At 54.8% G+C, this 26,940-nt stretch overlaps 2 protein-coding genes across 17 annotated transcripts in view; one reads left to right on the top strand and one right to left on the bottom strand.

Annotated features, from left to right (window-relative positions):
• The window catches only part of LOC122363617 (homologous-pairing protein 2 homolog), a 59,691-nt gene extending 58,805 nt beyond the window's left edge, over positions 1-886 (top strand). For all 11 annotated transcript variants that reach the window (XM_043333104.1, XM_043333109.1, XM_043333114.1 and 8 more), the window contains exon 5: positions 32-886. In XM_043333104.1, the coding sequence (XP_043189039.1) occupies positions 32-286 (255 nt within the window). In that variant the 3' untranslated portion in view covers positions 287-886. The remainder of the gene's footprint in view (positions 1-31) is intronic.
• LOC122363615 lies at positions 863-26,618 on the bottom strand. 6 transcript variants are annotated; one of them, XM_043333102.1, is made up of 9 exons: positions 26,204-26,219; positions 26,105-26,144; positions 15,133-15,361; positions 13,401-13,515; positions 7,609-7,688; positions 5,594-5,756; positions 3,388-3,645; positions 1,677-1,858; positions 863-1,480 (listed from the first exon to the last, which is right to left on the bottom strand). In XM_043333102.1, exons 3-9 carry the CDS (start codon positions 15,352-15,354, stop codon positions 1,328-1,330), a joined length of 1,173 nt encoding a protein of 390 aa, XP_043189037.1. In that variant the 5' UTR covers positions 15,355-15,361; positions 26,105-26,144; positions 26,204-26,219; the 3' UTR covers positions 863-1,327. The 6 variants fall into 6 exon arrangements, with proteins under 6 accessions (XP_043189037.1, XP_043189034.1, XP_043189033.1 ...); XM_043333099.1 differs by lacking the exons at positions 26,105-26,144; positions 26,204-26,219 and adding an exon at positions 26,540-26,618; XM_043333098.1 differs by lacking the exon at positions 26,204-26,219 and having other exon boundaries at positions 25,906-26,191.
• Between the last annotated feature and the right edge of the window lie 322 nt (positions 26,619-26,940).

Raw genomic sequence — 26,940 nt, 5'->3', positions numbered from 1 at the left:
CCCCCTTCCCTGCCCGTCCGGTTCTCCGCAGTGTGAACAGGACGTGGCCAGTCGGACCGAGAAGCTGGCCGCGCTGAAGCGTCTGTCGGGCAATGTGACGGCCGAGGAGCGGCGGCGCGTCCAGGAGCGTCACCGCCGGCTGGTCACCGAGTGGAGGAAGCGAAAACGCATCGCCACAGACATCGTGGACGCCATCATGGAGGGCTACCCGAAGAAGAAGAAGGACCTGCTGGAGGAGATCGGCCTGGAGACGGACGAGGAGGCCGGCGTCACGCTGCCCAAGTGAGACGGCCTGCTGGGGGCCCGGACGGGCCGGTTGTGGGGGACGTTTCGTACCTGATGTCCGGTGTGGTGAGGAGGCGCCCACTGTGATGACGTGGTGACGTGGTGACTGTGCGGCGTTGGGTGTCTGCAGTCGCGACAAGGCCGAGGGTGGTAGCTGGAGGCGGGTCCGCCTGATGGGCTCAACTGGATTGACTCCAGTATTGTTGATTGTTGCATTGCTGTGCTGCCATAACATTGTGTGTCGTATGGTGGTTCTTCAGCGGACGAGATCTGTCCCGCCACTGCCTATGGCTGGGCCATAGGCAGACAGACGTATGGGTTTGTCAGCTGCCTGGTCCTGTAACGCTCAGTCAGTGCCAATCTGAGCAGATAATGAACTCCTGTTTTCAAGGGTGGTCGTTTGTTATGCGGCACGGGGCAGTTATATAACTGCGTTTCGCGGCTAGCTATTTTTTCTTTGCCATTTCCAAGGCCGCCACTTCTGTGCAAATGAATGACTGGTCGTGTTTGCTCGGTCCTGTCCTGTGTTGGGCTTTGTGAGCGGACAGCCAGCTCATGGTCTGATCTCTCCGACAAGTTCACAATAAATAAATGTATTTAACTTTGGTGTTTCAATAAGCACAAGGCAGACAAACAGAAAAACCTCCATGGAGAGCATCCTGCGAATTCGCCCCTTAAGTGCTAGTAAATCACAATCACAAGACGACCCCTCACATCCCCGGGCCAGGCCACTAAAACTTTTCCTTCTACTCAAGAACGCATAGTTATAGCGAGACCTTTCACACAAAAATAAACATTTTTTTTTTTTCGGGCGGATATTGCTTTACACCTAGCGCGTGTTATGAACCCTTCACCCATCCCCTATATGATCACGACACACAACTCATACAATACAGCATGGCGCTAATGCCAGAATGATGGAACGTAGCCTCTATGCACAGCGGGATTTCACTCGGAAAGCCAACGGAAATTATGCGTTCGGCCGAGGCGCCGGCGCCACCGTCGCACTAATAGTGCCGCTATCGACCGCTAGATGTCGGCCCTAGACGTCCAGCTTGGGCGGCAGCTCGGCGTCGGCGGCCGTGATGCTGGAGTAGGCCGGCGGCGCGTCCTTCACCTCGGAGGTCTTGGTCGGCTCCTGTTCGGCCACCGCCAGCGAGTACTTGGGAGGCAGGTCCTCGGCCACCTCCACGTGCTGAAAACGCGCGGGACGTCAGCCAACGGCGCTTAACCAGTGCTATTTACATACGTTCTTGTCTGCACTCTGAAATACACATGAATGCACCATACCTGTGTATGCGTTCATCTAATTACCACCGGAACGGTTTACCCGAAAATACCTCCATAACCTGCAATCACTACCCTGCCCATCTGATCCCGCAGCCACTCGCCTGGACGAGCTGGTCGCGCAGTTCGCGGCGCCGGCGGCGGCGCACCACCACAATCAGGCAGTAGCAGGTGTAGAGCACCAGCGCCGTGCCCAGCAGCAGCACGCCCAGCATGACGTAGTGGGGCGTGCAGCGCCAGGCGCGCCGCCAGCTCGACTCGTGCTGCCGCGCCGCCGCTCCCGTCACTGCGGGAGGGCAGGGAAGGGGGGGGGGGGGGTCAGACACAGCCGCTCCCGTCACTGCGGGGAAGACAGGGGAGCATTGACCTCTATCGCTCCCGTCACTGCGGGGAGGACAGGGGAGGGGGGTCAGATACAGCCGCTCCCGTCACTGCGGGAGGGACAGCTGGGGAGGGGGGTCAGATACAGCCGCTCCCGTCACTGCGGGGAGGACAGGGGAAGGGGTCAGATACAGCCGCTCCCGTCACTGCGGGAGGGACAGGGGGGGGGGTCAGACACAGCCGCTCCCGTCACTGCGGGGAGGGGGGTGTCAGATACAGCCGCTCCCGTCACTGCGGGGAGGGCAGGGGAGGGGGGGGTTTCAGATACAGCCGCTCTCGTCACTGCGGGGGGGGGGGGGTCAGACACAGCCGCTCCAGTCACTGCGGGGGGGGGGGGGGGGTGCAGGGGAGGGTCAGACACAGCCGCTCCCGTCACTGCGGAGGGGGGGGGGGGGCAGGGGAGGGTCAGATACAGCCGCTCCCGTCACTGCGGGGGGGGGGGGGTGGCAGGGGAGGGTGAGATACAGCCGCTCTGCCGCTCCCGTCACTGCGGGTCAAGGCAGAAGGACGGGTCACGGTCGGGGCGCGACTGCTGGCGCCGATATACGGCAGAGCTGGAGAGAGTGGGCGGTGAGCACCTCACGACCCACGCGTCCACAGAAGTGAGAAGGGCGCGAAGACTACGACAGAGCCGACCACCCGAGAGCCGGGAGGTGAATGCCAGTGCATCAGAAATAACTAATTTACGGAAATAAAGGGACAGAGATCCTGAGCAGAAAACCGACAGAAACGGGACAAGGACACACGGTGCAGGATAAAACAGACGACACGCCACACAGAACAAGAAGACCGAGTTGTGAAACTGATTCGATACAACCTGATTATATAACAGACACAAAGACGTCAGTTGTCGTGACAAACCAAAAGCCAATACGCTGCGTAGTGACGCAACAAAACGCTCTCACTGCGGTATCGATTCGTGACCACCGGATACAAATCTGGGCTATAAGAAGCTTATCTAGCACGATAAGTCATGATGCCATAGATACCACTTCCCGCTCTTTTGGGTGCGTTGCGTATAAAGCGTGAAACAGTATTTACTGTTGTAAGCATCTGTGAAAATAGGATTAATTGCCGAAAGCAGATATGCAACTAACAAAAAAGGCGCCTTTTCCTTCCCCAACCGTCACTAAGTATCCAGTGGGTCACCGCGCCCAATGTTCAGCGCTTTCCCCTACCCCGGGTACCGGACATATCCCGGTGCGCCTGCGAGAGCCGGGTCCCGGCCCACGAAACCCTCCCTGTCCTACACCTACTGAACATGTTCCGGTGCGTCATTGAAAACCTGTTTTGGCCCTCTGAACCCTCCCCTGTCCCCCACCTACCGAACATGGGCCGGTCAGTGCGCCAGTGAGAGCCCCCTTCCCCTCCCCCACCTACCGAACATGTCCCGGTCAGTGCGCCAGTGAGAGCCCCTTCCCCTCCCCCACCTACCGAACATGTCGCGGTGGGCCTGGGCGAGCCGGTCCCGCAGCTGCTGCTCGGCCTGCTCCATCCTCTGCTCGACCAGCGCCTGCTCCTGCCGCTCCTGAGCCTCCTGAACCTCCTTCGGCTGCTCCTCGCCCTGCTGCTGGCGCTCCTCAGTGTCCGGCTGGCCGCTGATGCCCTGCAGCATGTGCTGCATCGTCTGCCGCATACGGTCCAGCATGCCGTCCAGCATGCTCGGGAACGGACCGTCGCCCGTCATCGGGCCTGCCGGGGAGGCGGACGGGGGAGATGGGTCAGAGCTGAGAGCAGCGACACTCGTGGAGCCGACAGCAGATTGGTGAGTCAAGCCAGCTTTAGTTACCGAGGTAAAATGCGCTAAAATACTATGGTAGATTAGCGTTACAGTTAGGAGAAAAACTTCTTACAAGCGCGTATAATCCAAGAAAACGATGGTGACGCATGCATCTACCAAGACACCAATCAGCCTCGGTAAGCCGCAGCTATGGTTCACCGATTTTATCTATTGGACAAGAACACAAGTTATCACGCTTTCAGAGCAGTTGAGGTAAAGTAGCGTCAAGCGTAAATGATAACTTATCTCCGCTTTCAAACATTTCAATCGGTCATCAGGACTATTACTATGTTGCTGATAAAATATCATGACAGGCACTGACAGCGTTCAGGTACCCGTATGTCACATTATCTAATCAGATCATTCAGTCAGATAATAGCAAAGATCATCTGTGTACTATCAGAATCAGTATCAACCATCGTAATAAATAAATCTTCTACAAAGGCATCACAAGTTGCCAGATAAAACTCCGGTAAAGTGAAACTCATCCCTAACTACGAACCCCACCAACTGACCCATCCCCTTCTCCTACTGACCTCGCAGTGAGACTGCGACCCTCCCCTACTGACCTCGCTGTGACACGGTGACCCCCTTCCCCGTACTGACCTCGCTGTGACACGGTGACCCTCCCGTACTGACCTCGCTGTGACACGGTGACCCTCCCGTACTGACCTCGCTGTGACACGGTGACCCTCCCGTACTGACCTCGCTGTGACACAGTGACCCTCCCCTACTGACCTCGCTGTGAGACGGTGAACCTCCCCTACTGACCTCGCTGTGACACGATGACCCCCACTGACCTGGCTGTGACACGGTGACCCCCACTGACCTCGCTGTGACACGGTGACCCTCCCGTACTGACCTCGCTGTGACACGGTGACCCTGCCGTACTGACCTCGCTGTGACACGGTGACCCTGCCGTACTGACCTCGCTGTGACACGGTGACCCTCCCGTACTGACCTGGCTGTGACACGGTGACCCCCACTGACCTCGCTGTGACACGGTGACCCCCACTGACCTCGCTGTGACACGGTGACCCTCCCGTACTGACCTCGCTGTGACACGGTGACCCTCCCGTACTGACCTGGCTGTGACACGGTGACCCCCACTGACCTCGCTGTGACACGGTGACCCCCACTGACCTCGCTGTGACACGGTGACCCTCCCGTACTGACCTCGCTGTGACACGGTGACCCTCCCGTACTGACCTCGCTGTGACACGGTGACCCTCCCGTACTGACCTCGCTGTGACACGGTGACCCTCCCGTACTGACCTCGCTGTGACACAGTGACCCTCCCCTACTGACCTCGCTGTGAGACGGTGAACCTCCCCTACTGACCTCGCTGTGACACGATGACCCCCACTGACCTGGCTGTGACACGGTGACCCCCACTGACCTCGCTGTGACACGGTGACCCTCCCGTACTGACCTCGCTGTGACACGGTGACCCTCCCGTACTGACCTCGCTGTGACACGGTGACCCTGCCGTACTGACCTCGCTGTGACACGGTGACCCTCCCGTACTGACCTCGCTGTGACACGGTGACCCTCCCGTACTGACCTCGCTGTGACACGGTGACCCTCCCGTACTGACCTCGCTGTGACACGGTGACCCCCTTCCCCGTACTGACCTCGCTGTGACACGATGACCCCCACTGACCTCGCTGTGACACGGTGACCCGTACTGACCTCACCGTGAGACGGTGGCCCTCCCGTACAGCTGGCCTCGCTGTGACACGGTGACCCTCCCGTACTGACCTCGCTGTGACACGGTGACCCTTCCGTACTGACCTCGCTGTGACACGGTGACCCTCCCGTACTGACCTCGCTGTGACACGGTGACCCTCCCGTACTGACCTCGCTGTGAGACGGTGACGCGCGCCGGCCCCTCGATGACGTGCATCTGGTCTCCGTCGTGGACCAGGACCGACGACTGGGAGCGCTGAACCTGCTGGCCGTCTTCCGACTCGAACGAGTACTTCCTGACCACGGACATGACGACCGGCGCGCCATCCTCGTCCTGGACCGGGCGGCGCGGCGGAACGTCAGGGAGGAGCGACGGAGACAGTGTACAGAAGGTCGGAGACCGAAAGAGAGAGGTTCAGAACAACACTGCAGTTACAAAAAAAGCACGAATCGGCAGACAGGCTTTCCTAGATTTAATTCAGAGCCCTGCACGAGCCGTGGGTACAGAATTCGCATCACTTATTAACGCCTTTCTGGCCACCACCGGGCCATTTTCCACAGTGCAGGTAATAATGCGATACAAATATTTCCCTCGGCTGTGCCATATCCCGTGTGTGTGCGGCGTCACGGACCGCGGCGGTACCGGGAGCGCCGGAGCCAGTCCGTCCCGGCCCACCAGACAGCCGACCAGCCCGGCCGATCAATAACTAATGTGTCTTACCGCACCCCCGGGGCTCCGCTCGCTCCCCGTCCCCAGTCCCCGTGAAGCCATGTGGCGTGGGGTGGTTACAGATAGTACCTGAGCGACAACCCAGCCCACAGCAGCTGCCCTAAAACTTAACCGAGAAAGGGGCGACAGGAACACGCGTATGCCGGGAATATGAGGTAGAGGAAAGAGAGGCAAATGAGACGAGGATGAGGGTGAGAGGAAGGAGCGGGGAGAGAGAGAGAGAGAGAGAGAGAGAGAGAGAGAGAGAGAGAGAGAGAGAGAGAGAGAGAGAGAGAGAGAGAGAGAGAGAGAGAGAGAGAGAGAGAGAGAGAGAGAGAGAGAGAGAGACAGACAGACAGACAGACAGACAGACAGACAGACAGACAGACAGACAGACAGACAGACAGACAGAGAGACAGAGAGACAGAGAGACAGAGAGACAGAGAGACAGAGAGACAGAGAGACAGAGAGACAGAGAGACAGAGAGACAGAGAGACAGAGAGACAGAGAGACAGACAGACAGACAGACAGACAGACAGACAGACAGACAGACAGACAGACAGACAGACAGACAGACAGACAGACAGACAGACAGACAGACAGACAGACAGACAGACAGACAGACAGACAGACAGACAGACAGACAGACAGACAGACAGACAGACAGACAGACAGACAGACAGACAGACAGACAGACAGACAGACAGACAGACAGACAGACAGACAGACAGACAGACAGACAGACAGACAGACAGACAGACAGACAGACAGACAGACAGACAGACAGACAGACAGACAGACAGACAGACAGACAGACAGACAGACAGACAGACAGACAGACAGACAGACAGACAGACAGACAGACAGACAGACAGACAGACAGACAGACAGACAGACAGACAGACAGACAGACAGACAGACAGACAGACAGACAGACAGACAGACAGACAGACAGACAGACAGACAGACAGACAGACAGACAGACAGACAGACAGACAGACAGACAGACAGACAGACAGACAGACAGACAGACAGACAGACAGACAGACAGACAGACAGACAGACAGACAGACAGACAGACAGACAGACAGACAGACAGACAGACAGACAGACAGACAGACAGACAGACAGACAGACAGACAGACAGACAGACAGACAGACAGACAGACAGACAGACACAGATAGAGACAGACAGAGACAGATACAGAGAGGTGTGGAAGTGGGAGAGGGTAACCAAATTTCCCACAAGCAAAGTGAGTACTTCGCCTGCTAAATTTTAGACTGAGCGTTCAAACAAGACTTGCCTATTGCACGTCCTGACTTGCCGTCCGCCCAGAGCTGACTCACTTGTCGCCCTACCGTCGGACCCGGTTCAGCCGAGTGTCAGGGGTTCCCCGGCGCTAACCCCGTGGTACAGCGGGTCACTGTGAGACCGAATGGGACGGGAGCAGGGAGACATATGGGGTGTGGCACCCACCTGCTGTTTGGGCCGCTGGTGGTGGCAGCCGCTCTGACACGAGTGCTGCTCCACCGGCACCGGGTAGGCGGTGGCGCAGTCTGTAACACACAGATACAGTCAGTCGCGGTCACTGACTACACACACACAGACACACAGACTGACAGGCAGCCGCTCTAGCACGAGTGCTGCTCCACCGGCACCGGGTAGGCGGTGGCGCAGTCTGTAACACACAGATACAGTCAGTCGCGGTCACTGAGTACACACAGACAGACACAGCAGCTAGTCACTGCCCCCTGTGCACAACTCTAGGCACGACTCTCACGACTCCCTTTGTAGAACTCCACAAACAGTCTGGCCACCCAGTCTCGGCCTCTAATACAGACTTGCACAGAAAGTCAGGAGTCAACCAGTCAGCGCCTCCCGTACAGACGTGTCGCAACAGCCAGCCGTGATCCATATACATTACGCACGATGCGCTAGTCCAGCATGTCGATATCTTTCACATGTATATTATGCTTAAAGAATAATGATGTGGATCTCATTGAGTCTGCGAACTTCAGCTGCGCTTAAATTTGCAGAAGTGCTTCTTAGTGGAGCGAGAGGTTAGGCGTAAGCTTTACGCTTTAGCGCGCTGTTTTCACTTTTCTTCAGAGACCGGCCTTCGCATCCATGTGTGAAGCCTTCGCATCCATCGTTTGCCATGTGTGAAGAGTGGTGACTGCTACCAACCGTCACTCACGCCCTCGTCACAATCGTGACCGCGGCGTCACGAACCGCGCTACATGCCGACGTCACGCACGGCCGACGGCAGTGCCAACTGGCCGGTCTCTACAGCCCCGTCTCCTACCCCAGCACAGCCGTACGAGCCGCCGGTGAAAGGTGGCTCTATCGGATACGGTGGACTGTGCACGGCTGAAAGAACGGAAAGCGACAGATCCCCGGAGTTGTACGGCAAAGAGCGATGTGAATGTGTGGTAGGTTAATATAATGTGAGCCGTGAGCTCACATTTGGCGCACTGGCCACCGTGCTTGGTCACCGTTCGGCCCGGTGTGAACTCACCTTTAGCGCACTTATGCCGGTGCTCGCCGGCCCTCAGTTGTGGCTCGATGTGAACTCACCCTTAACCCGGCAGTTGCTGGGGTATTTCGCCACCCACCGTTTGCTGGGGGGGGGGGGGCGTTAAGCGCCCCCAGCCGATAACTCGAGAACCAATAGGCGCAGCGAAACGCACGAGGCGGCAAACGAAAGAACGCGACGAGACGCTTCAGATGAGTGCTTTAAAGTTGAATTTTGAGGTCACAGGTCAGGTCAAGGTCAGGTCCAACACCTGAAATCGGGCTATCAGTAGCATGGACTTCAGGACTTCGCAATGGGCGCCTCTCGTCATAAAATCTATCAAAACGGTGCACAATCCATCATATAAGGCCTACAAGAGTGTCAGCTCCATGCAGAGGTCAGTCAAGCATAGGTCAGGGTCAAGGTCAGGTCAACCGGGCAGGCACATATCCCCGAAAATCAAAACTGATATTCGCAGCCTGTGACACATGTTTTATGGGTAATTTGGGGCGTAGAGAACGATGGTGACATTCATTTTATCATATGTGTACGTGTTTGGCTAAAAAAGTTCAATTTAAGAAATGCATGTATCATGGTCGTGAAGTAGTCACGAGAAATTGCCAAGATTCAGTTCAAGATTTTGGAAAATGCGGAACGATAATCAATAATCGAAGATAGCCATCTCAATGTTCATGGTATTGGCAGTCTAATGGCGTTTACGGCATGTCTGTATGTCTATTCTGTGATTTTATATGATTTTTTGAAGATATGCCGTTTTTGGTCGAAAACTCAGAAATCATGACGTCACTAAAACCTCGATACCATGGGTGTAGTTTTCCAAAAATCATTGGGGGTGCTCAATAGCTTTCAGAAAGGCATGCCATATTTTCGTAGGTCTTTTTCAGCTGTTCTTTTTTACTGTATCAGGCATCATGCAAGAAATGATGTTAAATCGATTCGAGAGCTTGTTTTAATAGCGCCACTGTAAAACAATTTTGGCTCACCCAATGCATTCATAATCACGGAAGTTTTTGAACATATTTCAGAACACGCTGGGTTTAAAATTTTTAAATTCAGGCCCTACCGGACTTTTGGTAGGTCCGCGCTTAGGCAGCCTGGTCTGCATAGCTCTGCACGAATGAGCTTATATTGAGGGCTATCCAACATGACGCCTGACGGGACAGGCTCGATGGTTACTCTCCGGACATGGTTCTCGTGAAATATTGCATTTTGTCCCTGGAACTTAAACCTCGCCGGCACAGGCCATTTTGCGTCCTTCGATGGCACAATGTCAAGTCAAGGCACAAGTTAACCGGTTGGTAAGACCCCCCCCCTCGCGTTTGGCCTCTGATCGAGCTAGAGCTTCGCGGAAAAAAAACGAGCGTGTTGCCCGTCACGAGAGAAAGCCGGTGATACCCAATTTTAAGGTCCTAGGTCATCGGTTGACCTTTCAGGTCAGGTCAATGACCCAAAAGTCAGGAAATCGTTAGAAAGTCGTAAAGTGTGGCTGCTATGGGGTTTCCGGGGTGCTGATCACGAATATCGTGTAAGTTTTGATCACAGATGATGTCTTTAAGCATTTAGACCAGGTCGGGTCAGGTCAGGTCAGGTCAACCGGTAGGGGCCGTGACGGGTATTTGTAGTACGTGTCAACCGCCTCTGACAGCTTCGTAACATGTTACGAAGGCACCAAACTACTTCGAAAATGTTCAAATGGTTGCTAAATTCGAATTCAGCTCGAAAAACTAGCCTAGAAACATGTAAAACTCAAAAAAGTGAACCGAGGTCACCAAAGGTAAATGACCTGACCTGATCTTCAGGTGACCTTGACATCCACCCTAATGCATGGGAGCAACATCAAATCACATGCTTGAACGTTTGAAACCAAAAAAAACTTGCAAAAGCGCGGCTAAGGCAAGCCGACATACGCCGAATCGCGATTCCGGTCAAACATGGTCTCGGAAAGCAGGTCACAGGTCAAAGGTCATTTGGGTCAGGTCATGAAATTTTTAGAGTAGGTGTAAAATTGATCAATGCGAGGGTACTGAAAGTTTCGTCGCGATCGGCCGCTTTTTACGCGAGTTATTCGCGAAAAACCTTAGGGGGGTTGCATCACCCCCCCCCCCCCCCTGTGCCGGCGAGGGTTAAATAATAGGGCTATACTTGCCGTGCTATATTTACATTTATGTACTCAAAAATGATTTAATTTGATTAAAAATATTTAAAAATAGCACATTGATTTCAATAAACGAAAGTCATAGATTTGCTGCCGGATGCTGGGGCTCCTCATGAGGAGCATGGAGAATAGATGCCAGCTTGTCCACCTCCAGCGCGTCTCGAGCACAGGGTGATACTATGCGCGTTCAATGCTCATGTTAGGTCCGTCCTCCAATACGGAAGTGTCATTTGGAGCGGTGCAGCCCAGTTCCAGCTGGTACGGCTGGAGCGGCTACAGCACTGCTTTCTCATGTGGCTAGGGGCTAAAACGCAGAGGAACTGTCCTATAGACTATCGTAGTCTACTGCAAACTTTTAAAACTGAGTCCATCAAAGCCCGCCTCATTCATACCGATGTCATGTTCTTGTACCAACTTCTTCACCACCGTATACCGACTGCGCTTACCTGGTATCGATGTTTGGCCAGTGGCCTTAACCCTCGTCAGCACGGGGGGGGGGGGGTTGATGCAACATTCCCTCCTCGTTTTTTCGCGAATAACCCGCGTAAAAAGCGGCCGATCGCGACGAAACTTTAGGTACGGGGACCCGCAGTTGCTACTGTACACGAACCCCAAGTCTAACCGCCTGTCCTGTCCAGTAACAACCGATAACATTGATATCGACTGCTGGTCCCTGTATGTACAAGAGCAGCTGAGGTTTCCTGTGAGTACCCTCTGACAGCTTATCGTTGTTCCCTGTGAGGGTGCTGGGACAATTTACTCAGGGTCGCTGTACAGTAGCAACTGCGGTTTCCTGTACCCTCGCATTGATCAATTTTACACCAATCCTTAAAATTTCATGACCCTGACCCAAAAGAGCTTTGACCTGTGACCTACTTTCAGAGGCCATGTTTGGCCGGAATTGCGATTCGGCGTATGTCGGCTCGCATTAGCCGCGCGTTTGCAAGCTTTTCGTGGTTTCAAACGTTCAAACATGTGATCTGATGTTGCTCCCATGCATGGTGGATGTCAAGGTCACCTGATGGTCAGGTCAGGTCATTGACCTTTGGTGACCTCGGTTCACTTTTTCGAGTTTTACATGTTTCTAGGCTAGTTTTTTTTAGCTGAACTCGAATTTATCAACCATTTCAACATTTACGAAGTAGTTTTTGTGCCTTCGTAACATGCTACGAAGCTGTCAGAGGCGGTTGACACGTTCTACGAATACCCGTCACGACCCCTACCGGTTGACCTGACCTGACCTGACCCGACCTGGTCTAAATGCCCAAAGACATCATCTGTGATCAAAACTAACACGATATTCGTGATCAGCACCCCAGAAAACCCCATAGCAGCCACACTTTACGACTTTTTAACAGGTCCCGATTTCCCGACATTTGGGTCATTGACCTGACCTGGAAGGTCGGCCGATGATCTAGGACCTTAAAATTGGATATCATCGGCTTCCTCTCGTGACGGGCAACACGTTCAATTTTTCCTCGAAGCTCTAGCTCGATCAGGGGCCAAACGCGAGGGGGGTCGTACCCCCCCCCCCCCCACTTGTGTCGTCGAAGGACGCAAATTGGCCTGTGCCGGCGGGGGTTAATGTGCCTGGGAGGCGTAACCGCCGCACGGGCTTGTTTCATGTGCCCTTCGGGAGAGTGAACACCGTAAAGAACTGTCTTTCTGTGCATATTCCTCGGTTGTGCATTTGTGCAATCAATTTTTGGCACAAGGTCCGTCGGTGGACTTTTACCACCCTTCCACGTCCTTCCGGCGTGAGGCTTTCCAGTACTTCCGAACACTGGACACCTATGGGATCTCTCTGTCATCATGTCCCACTTGATTCATTGACCCAGGTTGTACTGAACTTTTAGAATATTACAGAAAATTGGATATTGTTAGGCTGGCGGCTGCTTATACATGCTTGTATGTTTTACCCAAACAGAGGAACTAAGTATGGTGTTGTGAATGTAGATAAATTTTACAGCCATTGACATTGTTTGCCAACCTTCATTTATGTTAGATTGGAGATCTTACTTAGTCCCAAGCACCAATCACCATAACATCATATGTAATGTAAACACAAATATCATGCATCTTAATTTGTGGTAATTTATTCAATGTATATTGTATATTCTCTTGTCACTGAATTGAGTAAGGATATAGTATTTGCATGATTCACCGAGCTCATTACAGTAGGTACTAGGAGAAGAAAATACTGATTATTGAGGGCCTTGAGTCAGCTGGGAATGTTTTGAGGAGGCTGGGGGTGCTTTAAGGAGGCAGGGGGTGCTTTAGGGAGGCAGGGGGTGCTGAGCTCAGGATTGGGGGTGCTTGAGCACCCACAAAGAGATATAAAGTTACGCTTATGCTCGATACCTCAAAAATTTTCCGACCGATTTTTTTTGAAACTTTGTCACAATAAACTTCAATCAATTCCCTACAGGTACCCAAAATTTGGCGCGCCTGCGGCGCGCCGTTTTTATGCAATGGCCCGGCGAAAAAAGTGGGGGCGTTTAACGCCCCCCCCAGCAATTCGCGGGTTAACGCACTTGTCGCGGTGCTCAATCACGGCTCGGCTCGATGTGAACTCACCTTTAGCGCACTTGTCGCGGTGCTCGCCGGCGCTCAGCTGTGGTTCGTTGGCCTCTCCCAGTGCAAACAGGCGACAGCCGCGCTCGCAGGCAGCCGCCGAGCCCGCTGCGTTCGCCTGGGAAGGAGGCGGGGAGGGGCGTCAGTGACACGGGACGGGACGGGACGGAACATCAGCGACGGTCGCCTGGGACAACAGGGGACGGTACACGTCAGCCACAGCGACCCAACTCGGTCAATGTAGCCGGGGGTGAGGGGGACACACCGGCAGGTAATGACCGACAAAACAGCGGCAACTCACTCAGGGTGACTGCCAGCGGTGGCGCCGGCGTTTGCAGCACATTTCGTCCTCCACATCAATAGTGCAGAATGTTTGCACGCTCTGCAGGTCAATACCGTGCCGCACGGTAGTTACCAATACACAGAAACCATGCAACGGTCGTTGGTTAGCGGTAGGTATATTGAAGGTATGCATAACGTAGAGCGTGCCGTTTCTCCAATCAGGGCCGGCCAGATAGCACTGCAGATGCCATGTATCGTCTCGTTTCCTGTCCGTGTTCAACATACCCAACCCTTGCAGAGGCCAACGGACTCATCATCTCCAGCCTAACCCAGAGGGAGTCACCGCCAGCTGGCGTCATGACCTACCACAGCAGCCGTCACGGCGGGCAGCGGCCGGCGCTGACCGGGCGTCCCCTCCCCACCTTGGCCCACCGAAACTGTGACCCCGCGCCGCGGGTTACGTCCGTGGCTATATGGGGCTACCGGACCTTATCCAGCATACTACCCTTCCCCTATCAAAGGGGCGTGCGGTGACCCCTTGTGACACACGCCGCCCTACTGTGCTCACCCCTGACCGGACGGCACATGCCGTGAGGTGACCCCTTGTGAGACACGCCGTCCTCCTGCACCGTCCCTGACCGGGCGTCACGCCGTCTGCCCAGTCTCGCCCGCCTCGTGACCCGCCGGCACGCCGGGTCACACAGTTACGTCGTCCGACACTGCGGCGACGGCCACGGCCGGCTGCCAACAATCGACCACGTCTGTACTGCGACACAAGCCGACGCCGCTGCCGCCAGCAACGCCGCGGCGCGCCTGGGGACGGGAGGCTCCGGACCACAGGCCGTGCAGCCGAAATCGGGCCATACGAATGACCGTAATACGAGTACCACGGACTGAGAAATGATACTATGTAGAGTAGAACCGTCCTATTGTTTTGTTTATTGGTGCTTTGGGAGCGTCGACTGCTATGACCATTTAGTGCCCACAAAGACGCGTGGCACTGAGACACGCGGGGTACGTGATTCGGTCCGCTTTTCAGTAGTGTTATCAGCGCACAGTGCGTGCTCGAGGGACTGTTGTTCGAAAAACACGGAGCAGTTCGCCAGACGATAACAGCACCAGTGACAACAGCAGACGCCGTGTCACTCAGCACACAATTGGACAGAGGGAGCGTTGGAGCTTATCATATACTGGTATAGAGCGCATACTTTCCATTCTGCTTCTGCATGAAAACTGTGTACACTTCCAGACCATAGGAGAAATTAATTGCGGGTCTTCGGGCAAAATTCATCAAAATTGCATCACATCTGCACGCTGATAGGAAACATTGAATTTTAACCGACCCAAAACGAAAATAATAGTGGAGCTCCATAATCCATAAAACTGGGACGCAATTAAAGACGCATTTCCAGCGCCAACGTCGGCAACAATAGTATCGGTGTCGGGTACTCACAAACTCTTTGGCGCACTGCTGGTAGCACTCGGCGTTCCGCTGTTCGACCTGCTGTTTGTAGCCGAGCTGGGGCTCAGTCTCGGCGGACGGCGTCGGGTCGCGCACCAGAGTGATGGGGGGCAGCTGGAGCAGGGCGCGCGGGTCGCCCAGCCGCTGCAGCGAGAACAGCACCTGGGCCGAGCCGGCGCCGGCCAGCAGCAGCACCGCAGCCGCCACGCGCATCGTTAGTCTGCGGACAGAGGGCGGCCGGGGAGGTGGTGACGGCGGCCAGGGAGGTGGTGACGGCGGCCGGGGAGGTGGTGGCGGGGCCGGGGAGGTGGTGACGGCGGCCGGGGAGGTGGTGGCGGGGCCGGGGAGGTGGTGGCGGGGCCGGGGAGGTGGTGACGGCGGCCGGGGAGGTGGTGGCGGGGCCGGGGAGGTGGTGACGGACCGGGCACACATGTGGTCGTGTGGCGGAGTCCTTGTGTCCGAGGGGGATAGGCAGGGGTTGGGAGAGCAGCGACACCGATGAAAAGTCATCTCACGAGTTACTGAATGACGTGTCGAACAGACAGAAGACTGAGAAAATAGCTGACTCACTGAGCATACAACGAATGTCGCACTTTAGTGTTGACGTGAAACTGCGCTAAGCCTCGCTAGTCAGCCGTCTTGGTAGCACATGCCCGTTACTCGGAAACGGGAAACACTTATGTAATATGTAGCTGGGGGGGACGACAGACAAACGCCCTCGGGTCCCACCCCATTAGAACTACCCACGCTCCAGTGGCGCCAGAGACCCGGTGACACGGAGCAGAACCCAGGTCACGGAGAGGTCGTAACAAACCCCGGACAGGGCGCTTATTAGACGTGAACGAGATGTTGTCGTGACAAGGGTGCTTTCAGCAGTCGTCAATGACACGGTACCGCTGTAAGAGATCAGGAAGTAAGCGCAATATTAGTAACTACCTAATAAGTACTGGATAGTGGATAGTCATAGGGAAGTGTCAAGGCCATGCGTCCGCTGACATCGCTCAATTCTCGCCCCGCGGAGAGCTGTCTAACTGAACATACCTATTATCAACTGCCCCCGGAAATGTGCCTACCCGTGTGCACTAAGCAGTACGAACTGTGCAGAATGCAGATCAGGGACGGAGCAAAGACGAGAGAAATATAGTCATGATGGAAATATCATTGTTCTTTTTCCTTCACTGTTCTGCTGGCAGTAAAACAATGAAGTGGAGGCTGCCAATTCAAAACAAAGAAAGTGGTGCAAATATGAAATAAGGGACCATTTCCTATCGATATGTGGCAATCATAAATGTCAAAGCGGGACTGTGCTACACGCAAAATGACCTTTAAGCGGCCGGGCCCACACAACGGCGACTGCCAACTCAAATATTGATCGTCACGCTGGCAGGGGTGGGGGGGGGGGGGGGGGTAGGTCGGGGAGGGGGTGCGGCGACCGGACACCTGAGCTGCGCAATATATCGCCGCCTTGTAGTAGGGCGAAGGCGCCACTGCCCGATAACACGCAATCAAAAATAGATGTGGTGACGCGAAAGAACAAAGAAAATACCACGAATGTCCGTTAAACGTCACTTAAATCACAAACTTTTTCTCGTAAACGCTGAACGTCAGTGTCACTTAGTAGTTGTCTTACCCTAAAGACACCTGAAAACGACCTTCGCGAGCGTTCAACTATACAGGAAACACGCGAAAGGAAATCAAAACGTGTAAAATATCCGGGCCGCTGCGTTGTTTCCGTGTTTTCAGAGAAGGGAAAGCGCGGTGCTGCACCAGATACGAGCGCTGGACACTGGTCAGCGGCGATAGTGGATATCGGGGCGATCGGCCGGCCGCCGCTGATGCCGGCCACGGGTCGTACCGGGCCGCGGGGCCGGCGCGGCGGGTGGCGCACACACCCAGGAAGGCGGCAGCTTCCGCTGCTGTACCCACACTGACACCGCACCCAGTAATGAGAATGGAAGGGTATTATTGCTTCCAAATTAAGCTTGATCCTCACTTCGCTCCAGAACTGTAGTGAATACCCTACCGAAGCCCGAGTTTTACCGAGATACCCGGCTCGGCGAGCCGTGCGATAGACCAGAGGTTTGACATCCGGGGCCTTGTGTCATCCGGGAGTTTCAAACGCGCGGGTAGGGATGCGGACGTGACCTGTGGTCGGTCAGCGTTCGGCGATTTCGGCCTCGGGCGCCTCAGACGTCAGAGGCATGACCCGGCGCTCAGGCGCAGCGCCCGGCGAGAGACGGGCCGCAACCGTAGTGCAGCTAGACGCGCGATCGGAACGGAATTCAGCCAGGACCCGCATCGTAGGTCAAAGGTCAAGGGCACATATGGCCGGCGGGCGAGACCAGCGGCCGAAACAGAAGTCGCTGTGAGGCGAGGGCAGTGATCCGACGCCGGCCCGGGCCTGGACGATGTCTGATAACGTTTTTTGCTCTACTGCGGGGTGCTTTGACTTCGCTAGTTTTAATATTGCGTGTAATAATCATAAGCACAGTATGATTTATAACAATAATGTCAATATAATCTGAACATATATTATTATTTATCAGATAATTATTAACCCGCGCCAAGCAGGTGCTCGGCGCCAACCACCTCGCCCCCCCCCCCCCCCCCACTAACTCGGCTCCTGGGCCACGTATGCGACACGTGGTAAGCTGCATTCGAAAGAGCTCTAAAAATCTAATAAAAATTATTGTTTGCTTGCTTCGTGCAATTGGGAAAAAACAATGTCTGGGAAGGCACTCTCCTCGGCCAGCGACGTCTAGGACATAATTTGATTCCCTTCTTCAGAAAATGTGAAAAGGTTTAGCGTAAGTCCGTGTAGCACTCAAGTTGCCAAGCGTGCCAAATATTTTCTCACCCGTAACACGCCCATCCAGCGCTCCCCACCCGATCATCGGCCTGACCACTGCACTGTGGCGCTCTCATCGTCCCTGATTGGATAGAATGTGACCCAGCTATGCGTCACGCTCACGTGCCCGCCATTATCACAGGTCACACCCGTGTCTGCCCCAGGCGCGGACTGACAGTCACAAGGTCCACGCACTGCTTCAGTCTGACACGCACCTCACCGGGACAGCTATCCTGGCGATACGGGAGGGGCTCGGGAGGGTATTCAATGCAGTACTAGAGCCAGGCGCGAATCAAGCTTGATTTGGAAGCAATAGTACCTACCGTATGCGCAGCGCACACATCGGGTAAGCTTCCGCTGCTGTACCCACACTGACACCGCACCCAGTAATGAGAACGGAAGGGTACCTAGTACCTACCGTATGCGCAACGCACATATCGGGTAACGGCGACATGGCGTTATCATGAATACATCTCACGTTATTTCAACTGAACTATCCTATGGCACAAAGGGAAGCCTTTCCACTCCGAAGACTCCCAATCCTGAGTGTAGTGTTCATTTTAAGTTTTGGCCTTTTCGTCCATCCGTTTGTATTCTCCTCGAAGACATTTCATTACTTGAAACTTGAAAGGCACGTTGATGAAACCGTAAACAATAAACATCGTCATTCTGCATCAATGACCAGTAGGTATCAGCAATAACACCCAGAAAAGCCCATTAAGTCATGCGAAAGTTAGTGGCACATCTATAAAAATATGAAAACTACTGCCACATCATGACTATCACCCTGCAGAAAATATTTTTCCAGAGCATTCCACTTGAGCATGGGAATAAAGCATTACGTAACGGCTAACGCAACACTGGCAGCAGCTTCAACTCTTCATAGTTCATACGGCTATTTATTGAATGGGATGAGCCTGATTCAGCGGTTATCACCTCAGCACTACCCGTCTCCCAGCCCATCTTATATCTGTTATTCGACTCACCGCTGCCGGGGCCCTCCTACTCCGACGGTCGCCGTCACAACACTCTCTGTTGTCGGTGCGGCCGCGGCGGCCCCCAGCCGCCCCCCCCCCCCTCCGCCCCCTCCCCGAGCGATACCGACCAATACGACGGCGCGGCACCTTTCATAAGAACCTACAACGCAGAAACTACGCCATGGAACAAGGCCGTGTAGCAACAGACCCAGAGCTTTGGTGCAAGGAACATTCATGAACAGGAAGAGAGTTTGCACGTTTTCCTGCTATCACCGGAATCGAGCAGTGGGAAAAATGGTACTGGCTGGCGGCCGCTGCAGCCGGCGGGCGCGGCGGCCGGCTGGCTGCTGCGAGGGCCCGGCCGGCCTGGTCGATGGTTGCCGGGCGGTGCTGAATCGTCAACCGTGGCGCCGGGCCCCGGTACCACGACCAGCGAGGTCCGTCCGCACAGCATTGAGACCGAGAACGAACGTAGCATAACACCTCCAGACATAGTACCTTCCTAACTTCTTCCTGACTCCCAAGTCGTCAGCATACATATTCATTAGAAAAAAGAATATAACTACTCCGTCCTGTAGATCACATGGTAGAGCTTTGGATTCCCGGTTCGGATCATTCCACCTAACCTTAATGAAAATATCAACACCTCAGCAGAGTTAACATTACAACACTGGTCTATCTGCACCGAAGGTTCATATAGAGTCTGCGCTTCTTCTGCCTAGAGCGTGGCCGGCGGGGGCGGGTCGGTGGCGACCTGAACCCGCCCCACTCTCTTGATGCGCCGGCCCCGAGAGCATTTCCGCCAGGGTCGGACAGTGCCCCAGAAGCCGGCCCTCGCCGTTACGTGTGCGGGGCACCCGGCCAGGACGTGCTCCACGTCCTCCTCCTCGCCGCAGGCTCGGCAGGTCGGATCTGCGACCAGGCCGAGGCGATGAGCTGAGCTGGGACAAGGTGACCTGGTCCCACCCGTCCAGCTCATCGTGGCTCGGAGTGGGATCTCGATGAGTGTGCCGCGGAGGCCAACTCCGATGCCCAGCGGCGGATGACTGCCGCGCACTGGAGAGGTCGATTGGGGCCTGCACTTGAGCGCAGGCGGCGGCGGCTTGGTTGGCGAGGCGGTCGGCGGCCTCGTTGCCGGCGAGGTCAGCGTGCCGGAGAGTCTGTGCTGCTCTGCACAGACTCCCGGTCGGGGCTCCAGCTACTCAGCCGCGGCCCGGGTGACAACAGTCGGCCATCGGTCAGCGCGTCCGGGGCCTAATAGACGCGCTGACAGCCGCAGGGACGGACATCACCCTGCACTGGGTCCCGGACCACGCCGACCTCGCCGGCAACGAGGCAGCCAACCGCCTGTTGTTGTTGTTGTTGTTGTTGTTGTTGTTCCCTCCGCTTCAATGGAGCGTAGCTTGTCGGCTCTGAGAGCCCCTGGCGGCCGCCGCCAGGGCCGCCACCACGGCGGTCTCCCAGACCTCCTCCGGCTCCCGGTGAATGGTAAAACACGTTCTTGTCCTCGTCCCCATCAGGGCTGGGCGGCGGAGGAGGACATGGTCCGGCTTGTCCGGCTCCTCCCGACACATGGGGCACCAGGACTCTCGACATTCGTCTCTGTTGCACCCCTGGCATCCGCCTGGGATCGGAGACGGGGAGCGTCCGATTCTGTGCAGGTAGGACCGGGCACCAGACCAGTGCCAGGCCCTCAGCTGTAGGACATCCACCGCTCTGGACCGCTCCAAGCCGGTAATTCGGGGTGGTAGGCGGTCGCCCATCACGGACCGGAACCATCCGGCTGGCCATTTCTTGATGGTAGCCTTTCTGGCGGTTCTGGCTACTGCTCGACAGATGGTTCTGGTGTCCACGGGGATGTCCTCCTGTGGTAGCTCCGCCGCTTCCTTTGCTATGGCGTCTGCCCGTCCATAGTCTTCGATCCCGCAGTGGGGAGGCACCCACTGAGCGTGAATCGGGCGGTGACCCTCCCGGGACAGAAGCGAAAACGCCAGCCAGATCCTGACGCCTAGCGGTGACGTCTGCGCGGTTGGCCCCGCTCGGAGTGTAGCCAGGGAGGCCATACTGTCCGTGCATATCACGATGGGGATGTCGCGGTCTCGTGGGTTGTCGAGCAGGTGCTCAAGCCCGGACGCCAGGGCGAGCATCTCTGCTCGGTAGCTGGAGCAGTGTCGTCCGGCCGGTGTCTTCGGGTCTTCCTCCTCCCCGTCCGACCAGATGACCACAGCTCCAGAGCCTCCGTCCTTGACGCCACCCTCAACGGAGCCGACCGTCCACAACCAGGTTGCTCTCTGTGGCAGAGCGGCAAGATGTCGGGCGGCAGCCCGTACCGTCTCTCCGTCTGTCGCACTGGTTCATAATGGCCCCACATCCAGGCAGAAGGCGACGTTTCCTCCGCGCTCCCACGGCGGGATACGGGGAGGCAGTACCGGCTCGATCGGTGCGGTGGCCTCCGCCTCGACCAGCATCTGGTGGCCTAGCGTTCGCCACCCCGCACAGAAGACAGTCGCGAGGGAGCCGAGGCCTCGGCTGTCCTGCGCAGGGGGTCGGTCGGCGGTAACGCCAGGGCATGACCCAGTAGGCGAGCGGCGAGGACTTTCTTCCGCTCCTCCATGGGGGCCAGCCCCGCCTCCGCCATCACCGCGTGTGTCGGCGTGGAGCGGGGGCATCCCACCTTCAAAAAAGTTAATGAATTGGCATGAAAGTGATGTCGCTCGATTCAGACAGAGCAAAAACGAATATCTGGGTGTCCGTCAAAATTCGTGGAGATATGCTGTCCCACGATTTCAATAATGCCTCACGTCAATAAATGAGCTTATTTTAGCGTAACACGGGTTCGTACGCGAGATTTGGACATTTGATTGAAGAAAAAAAATCATTGAAAAGGCAACAGCAAAGTGGCAAAAAAAAATCTGGACATCTTTCCAAAACCGTGCTTTTGTGTGCCTATGTATTTTAGCTTGTCCCACAACCTGCGAAAAAAATCAACAGAGCTGCTGTGTAGTTATTTTTAGAGATAATTGAGCACGAGGAGCGTTGTGAATAGCAAAAACATTGAAATTTCTCTTCATGGTTCTTATTTTTTGGTTATACAATTTAGCAAAACTGCACAACGCAAAAACGTCTGTCCCACGGTTTTTGGCAAACTTTTTTCTGGGTCACGTTTGTTTCTGGGTCACGGTACTTAGCTCCTCATTCAAAGCATTACGGACCGGGTAAACAGGGACTGCAGACTTGCATATGGTCCTATCCCGCGAAGGCGCAGAGAGCGGGGGCGGAAACTGAAAATGTCAGTTGGGCTGGGCGAACCCAGGGGAAATCATCTCCTGCGTGCCATAAGATTTCTTTATTCTGGGTCACACGCCCTTGTGGCGTGTGGCTGGTAAGTGTTGAAAAGAATCACAGTGTCGTGTTGCTGCGTGCTCAGGTACTCCAGATAAGATGTACTTGGAGATTACCTAGTATTCGATAACAAACTTGCCATATTCGGAAAACTGTAAAAACCATTCCCCTGGGTCACGCATTTTTTTTCTTCTGGGTCACGAATTTTAGCGTGCCCCAGGAAAAAAATCGTGATCCAGAAGAGAAATTCTGCCCACCTATATCATCAAGACATGCAAGTCTTTCCGCCTACGTGTGGAGGTCATTGCCGATAAGGGGTTATATCGCGCATGAGGTGAGTGAACGTATCTGGTTTGATAATGCGTGACCCAGAAGAAAATTTTATTTTTTTGGGTCACGGACCATTTTACGCGCATGCGCAATGGCATTTTTGAATAATTTCAACTGTGAACAGCCTAGGATGCATGGTTTATGAAAAGGTAATGATTTCTAGGAAATCAGTTGTGGGACAAATATCGACCCAAATCTCCACGAATTTTGACGGTTACCCATCTACCAAATTTCACCGAAAAATATTCACCGGTTTTCAAGATATTAGACTTTTACTTTTGTTTACTTTTTGGGATCTCCGCTGTTCCTAGCGACTTCATTTTGGAAGTGCGGCGTTCGCGGCAGATGTTGCGCGCAAATAGCATATACCACCACTGCTTTACAAAGATGTTAGCATAAGGTTTTAAAATCGTTAAATCACCGCTGACGTCACAAATTCTAAGGGGGCATCTCAATGCATTAGCCCCTTAGAATCCGAAAACTGCAAGTTTGAAATTCCATATCTCCGAATTAAAGCATTTTTCGATGTTGTGAGCAGGGCTGCGGAGTCGATGGATTTTCGGCGACTCCGACTCCGACTCCGGCTTCAAAAAACCAGCTCCGACTCCGACTCCGACTCCGGGCAGAATTGTCGACTCCGACCGACTCCAACTCCCGACTCCGACTCCGCAGACCTAGCAGGGCTGCGGAGTCGACAGATTTTCGGTGACTCCGACTCCGACTCGGGCTCGGGTTTCTAAAATCGACTCCGACTCCGACTCCGACTCCGGTCACAACTGTCGACTCCGACCGACTCCGACTCCGACTCCGACTCCGACTCCGCATCCCTGGTTGTGAGTGCCCAAACCGGTATTTGCAGGCCATGGCCACCAATTTGGCTATCTCAACTCAAAACTAATGTTAAGGTGGGATTGTCACTTTAATCAAGTGGAGGAGGGCTCTGCGCGCCACCGGCCCGAGATAGGTACTTGATCATCTCGTTGCTGATCCCGTCTGGTCCTGGTGACTTCTTCAGTTGGATAAGTTGTATCTCTCTGATCAGCTCTTCCTCGGAGAGTGGCGAGCAGCACCCGGTGTGGTCGCCGTCACAGTCGGCGCAGCGACGCGGGCTGAAGTCCGACAGTGGTCGTCACGCGGCTCGGTCGATCTTCGGCGCCCTCACCTGGCGAGAGACATGGGCGTACTGGCGGCAAACGCGTTGGCCTTCTCCTCGGCTGTTACGAGCAACCGGTCTCCGATCCGATCCGCATCGCCTCGCCCTCTCGGTGGTCGTCGTCCACGGCGCCCTCCCGCTTCTTCAGGAGCCGGGAGACTCGGCCCACGCTGGTAGGTCGGTTCAGCTCGGTGGTAACGAAGTCCCAGAATTGCTCCCTGGTAACTCACTTCTCCACCTGGTTGGCCCGGCGCTTAGCCTCGATCCAGCGTGTTTTCGATTGTGGGTCTCCCGACTTCACATTGTCTCTGGCTGCCCGGCGTTCCTGAATCACCAGCTGGAGGTCCGGGTGGAGAGCCCACGGATTGGCGTCTCTCCTCGCTCCCCGGGGAATGAACTCCTTTGCGGCGTCCTGGACTGCTGAAGCAAATCGGGTGGTCAGAAGTTGAACCGTAGCCTGTGGGGCTACGGTTCAACTTCTACGGTTCAACAAGCCGACTGCCTCGCCAACCAAGCCGCCGCCGACTGCGCTCAAGCGGAGGCCCCGATCGACCTCTCCAGTGCGCGGCAGCCATCCGCCGCTGGACATGGAGTTGGCATCCGCGGCACCCTCATCGAGATCCCACTCCGAGCCACGATGAGCTGGACGGGTGGGACCAGAGGGGTGTTCACGGGCACCGCACACTGCTGCGTGCGCTGTGTGCGGTGCGTCCAGCAGGCGTGGGGGTAGGGGATGGGTAGGCGGCTCTGACGTCACGGCTGCGTGCGGTGGACGGTCCGCTGTGGCCAGTCCCGACCGGCCACAGCGATCGCTGTGTGCGGTGACGGAAGGCTGACGTAGGGACGCAGTGGGCGGAGCTTGGAGGCTGTGTGCGGTCCGACCGCACACAGGGCCCGTGAACAGCCCTCAGGTCACCTTGTCCCAGCTCAGCACCGGCTACTGTCCACTGGTGCGAGTCACAGCTCATCGCCTCGGCCTGGTCGCAGATCCGACCTGCCGAGCCTGCGGCGAGGAGGAGGAGGACGTGGAGCACGTCCTGGCCGGGTGCCCCGTACACGTAACGGCGAGGGCCGGCTTCTGGGGGCACTGTCCGACCCTGGCGGAAATGCTCTCGGGGCCGGCCCATCAAGAGAGTGGGGCGGGTTCAGGTCGCCACCGACCCGCCCCCGCCGGCCACGCTCTAGGCAGAAGAAGCGCAGACTCTATATGAGCCTTCGGTGCAGATAGACCAGTGTTGTAATGTTAACTCTGCTGAGGTGTTGATATTTTCATTAAGGTTAGGTGGAATGATCCGAACCGCGAATCCAAAGCTCTACCATGTTATCTACAGGAAGGAGTAGTTATATTCCTTTTCTAATGAATTTGTATGCTGATGACTGGGGAGTAAGGAAGTTCAGTTATCATTCCTGAAAAACATTTACCCCTGTTGGGTTGTAAATATGGGCAAATACGAGCTAACCCTGCGTTCGATGTCTCTCGGATGACGAACATTCTACACCGTCCGGCCAATCACGTTCCATAACTGCAGCCGAGCCCCCGCTGACCTTAACTGGGATTGGCCGGACGACAGAATCTTTGTCGTCCAATGCTGGGTAAGTCTGGGAAGAACCGAAGAAGGAGCCAGGAAGAAATAATATTGATAAAGTTGATCGTCAGTGAAATTTAATGTGCGCCAACAAGTTTTCTCAGTAATTCAGCTCAAGCTAGCAATTCCATGCTGTGTTCGAAGAGAGGTTTACAGTGAGGGTCAAACTCAAATAAAACAAACTATACCTACTTACTTGATACTTTCTACACAAACCATGTAAAACTTACACCGCAACCACCTGACACAATGAGCCATGTAAGGAGTTGGGTAAGAATGAGACCTAGGTACATTATATACTAATACATTAGACACTAGGGATATGCCAGGCATTTTTCTGATATTGATAATATTGACACCATCATGGGCCAATTTTTACCTGAATTTGAAATTTGAATTGCAATATCCATGACATTGACATCTCAAGCTGACTCAATCCAGTCCTCCAGTCCCGTTCCTCAACCAGTCATGAGTCAGTAACAATGGGCATTGCCTTTGGCGCCCTTGTCCTGCCCTGGTCCCTCTTACCTTGACCTCCCAGTGCCAACTATGGCTGCTGAGATAGATTTATCGGTATTTATTTACTTTCGGACCGGCAGCCTTTACTTTCGTTGCGAACCTGAACCTCAAATGATAGTAAAAAGCATATCACATGACATAATTTGACCTCCTGATTTCAAAGCTGATAGTTATTCATGGCACAAACAAGTTTAAAGTAAATATTTACCTCCTTAGTCCTCCGATTTATCTCCTTAGTACTTATTAGCCACGGTTCAACTATGTTTTAGGGCCTTGGGTTCAACCAAGGCTATATAAACCGTTCAACCACGGTTATTAGGGACGTTATTAGCGACGACGGTGAAAACAGGGCGCCTGGGGCGGTTTGATCGAGGTTCGTGAAATTCACACGTGACGTTTAGCATATAGAAAACCCATGGAGGGGGGAGAAGCTGTAAATGTCACGTGACTAATATGCCCTCCGGCGCCCTGTTTTCACCGGCGTCCGTTATTAGCAGGCTAGGAGCAATGGGAGCAATATACGAAACGCGCCATATTTAGTCTAATTTCAACGTTACAATTATCTTCTAAACGTGCTTTACTACTTGGTCCTATTACGTATTTATGACGTCTTTGAATACAATGCCCGACTCAAGATACTTACAGATAGCCCGACTATATGAATCTTGGCCCGGCCCAGGGTATATTGGGAGCTACCCAGTAAACATGCCGACGTCTGCCAGACGTCGGCTGGAATTGGACCTCAGCAATTGATCTCGGTCCGACGTCGGCTGGACCTCGTCTGGACGTCGGTACATGCGGGCAGAGGCGGATCCAGCTCAGAGTTTTTTTTTTGGGGGGGGGCAAACCATAACAATTTATCTATTCTTTCAATGCCTCGTCCATAGGCGTAATGTTAAAATCATGCCGTTTGGGGGGGGGGGGGCAAATGCCCATTTTGCCCCCCCCCCCCTGGATCCGCCACTGCATGCGGGCGTACCAGACATCCAGCCGACGTCGTGCCGAGGTCGGGCCGACGTCGGCATGCCGATGCCGAGATGCCGA

Source organism: Amphibalanus amphitrite, unplaced genomic scaffold, assembly GCF_019059575.1.
Source record: "Amphibalanus amphitrite isolate SeventyFive unplaced genomic scaffold, NRLGWU_Aamphi_draft 000630F_arrow, whole genome shotgun sequence".
Taxonomy (NCBI): domain Eukaryota; kingdom Metazoa; phylum Arthropoda; class Thecostraca; order Balanomorpha; family Balanidae; genus Amphibalanus; species Amphibalanus amphitrite.
This window is presented reverse-complemented; position numbering and strand designations above follow the sequence as displayed.

Coding starts and splice junctions, on each gene's coding strand:
- LOC122363615 (XM_043333099.1), bottom strand. CDS start 15,354: ATGCGCGTGGCGGCTGCGGTGCTGCTGCTGGCCGGCGCCGGCTCGGCC. Junction 5,757..7,608: donor ACCAGCGGCCCAAACAGCAG/GTGGGTGCCACA, acceptor CGCCCGGTCCAG/GACGAGGATGGCGCGCCGGT. Junction 1,859..3,387: donor GGCCCACCGCGACATGTTCG/GTAGGTGGGGGA, acceptor GCCCTCCCGCAG/TGACGGGAGCGGCGGCGCGG.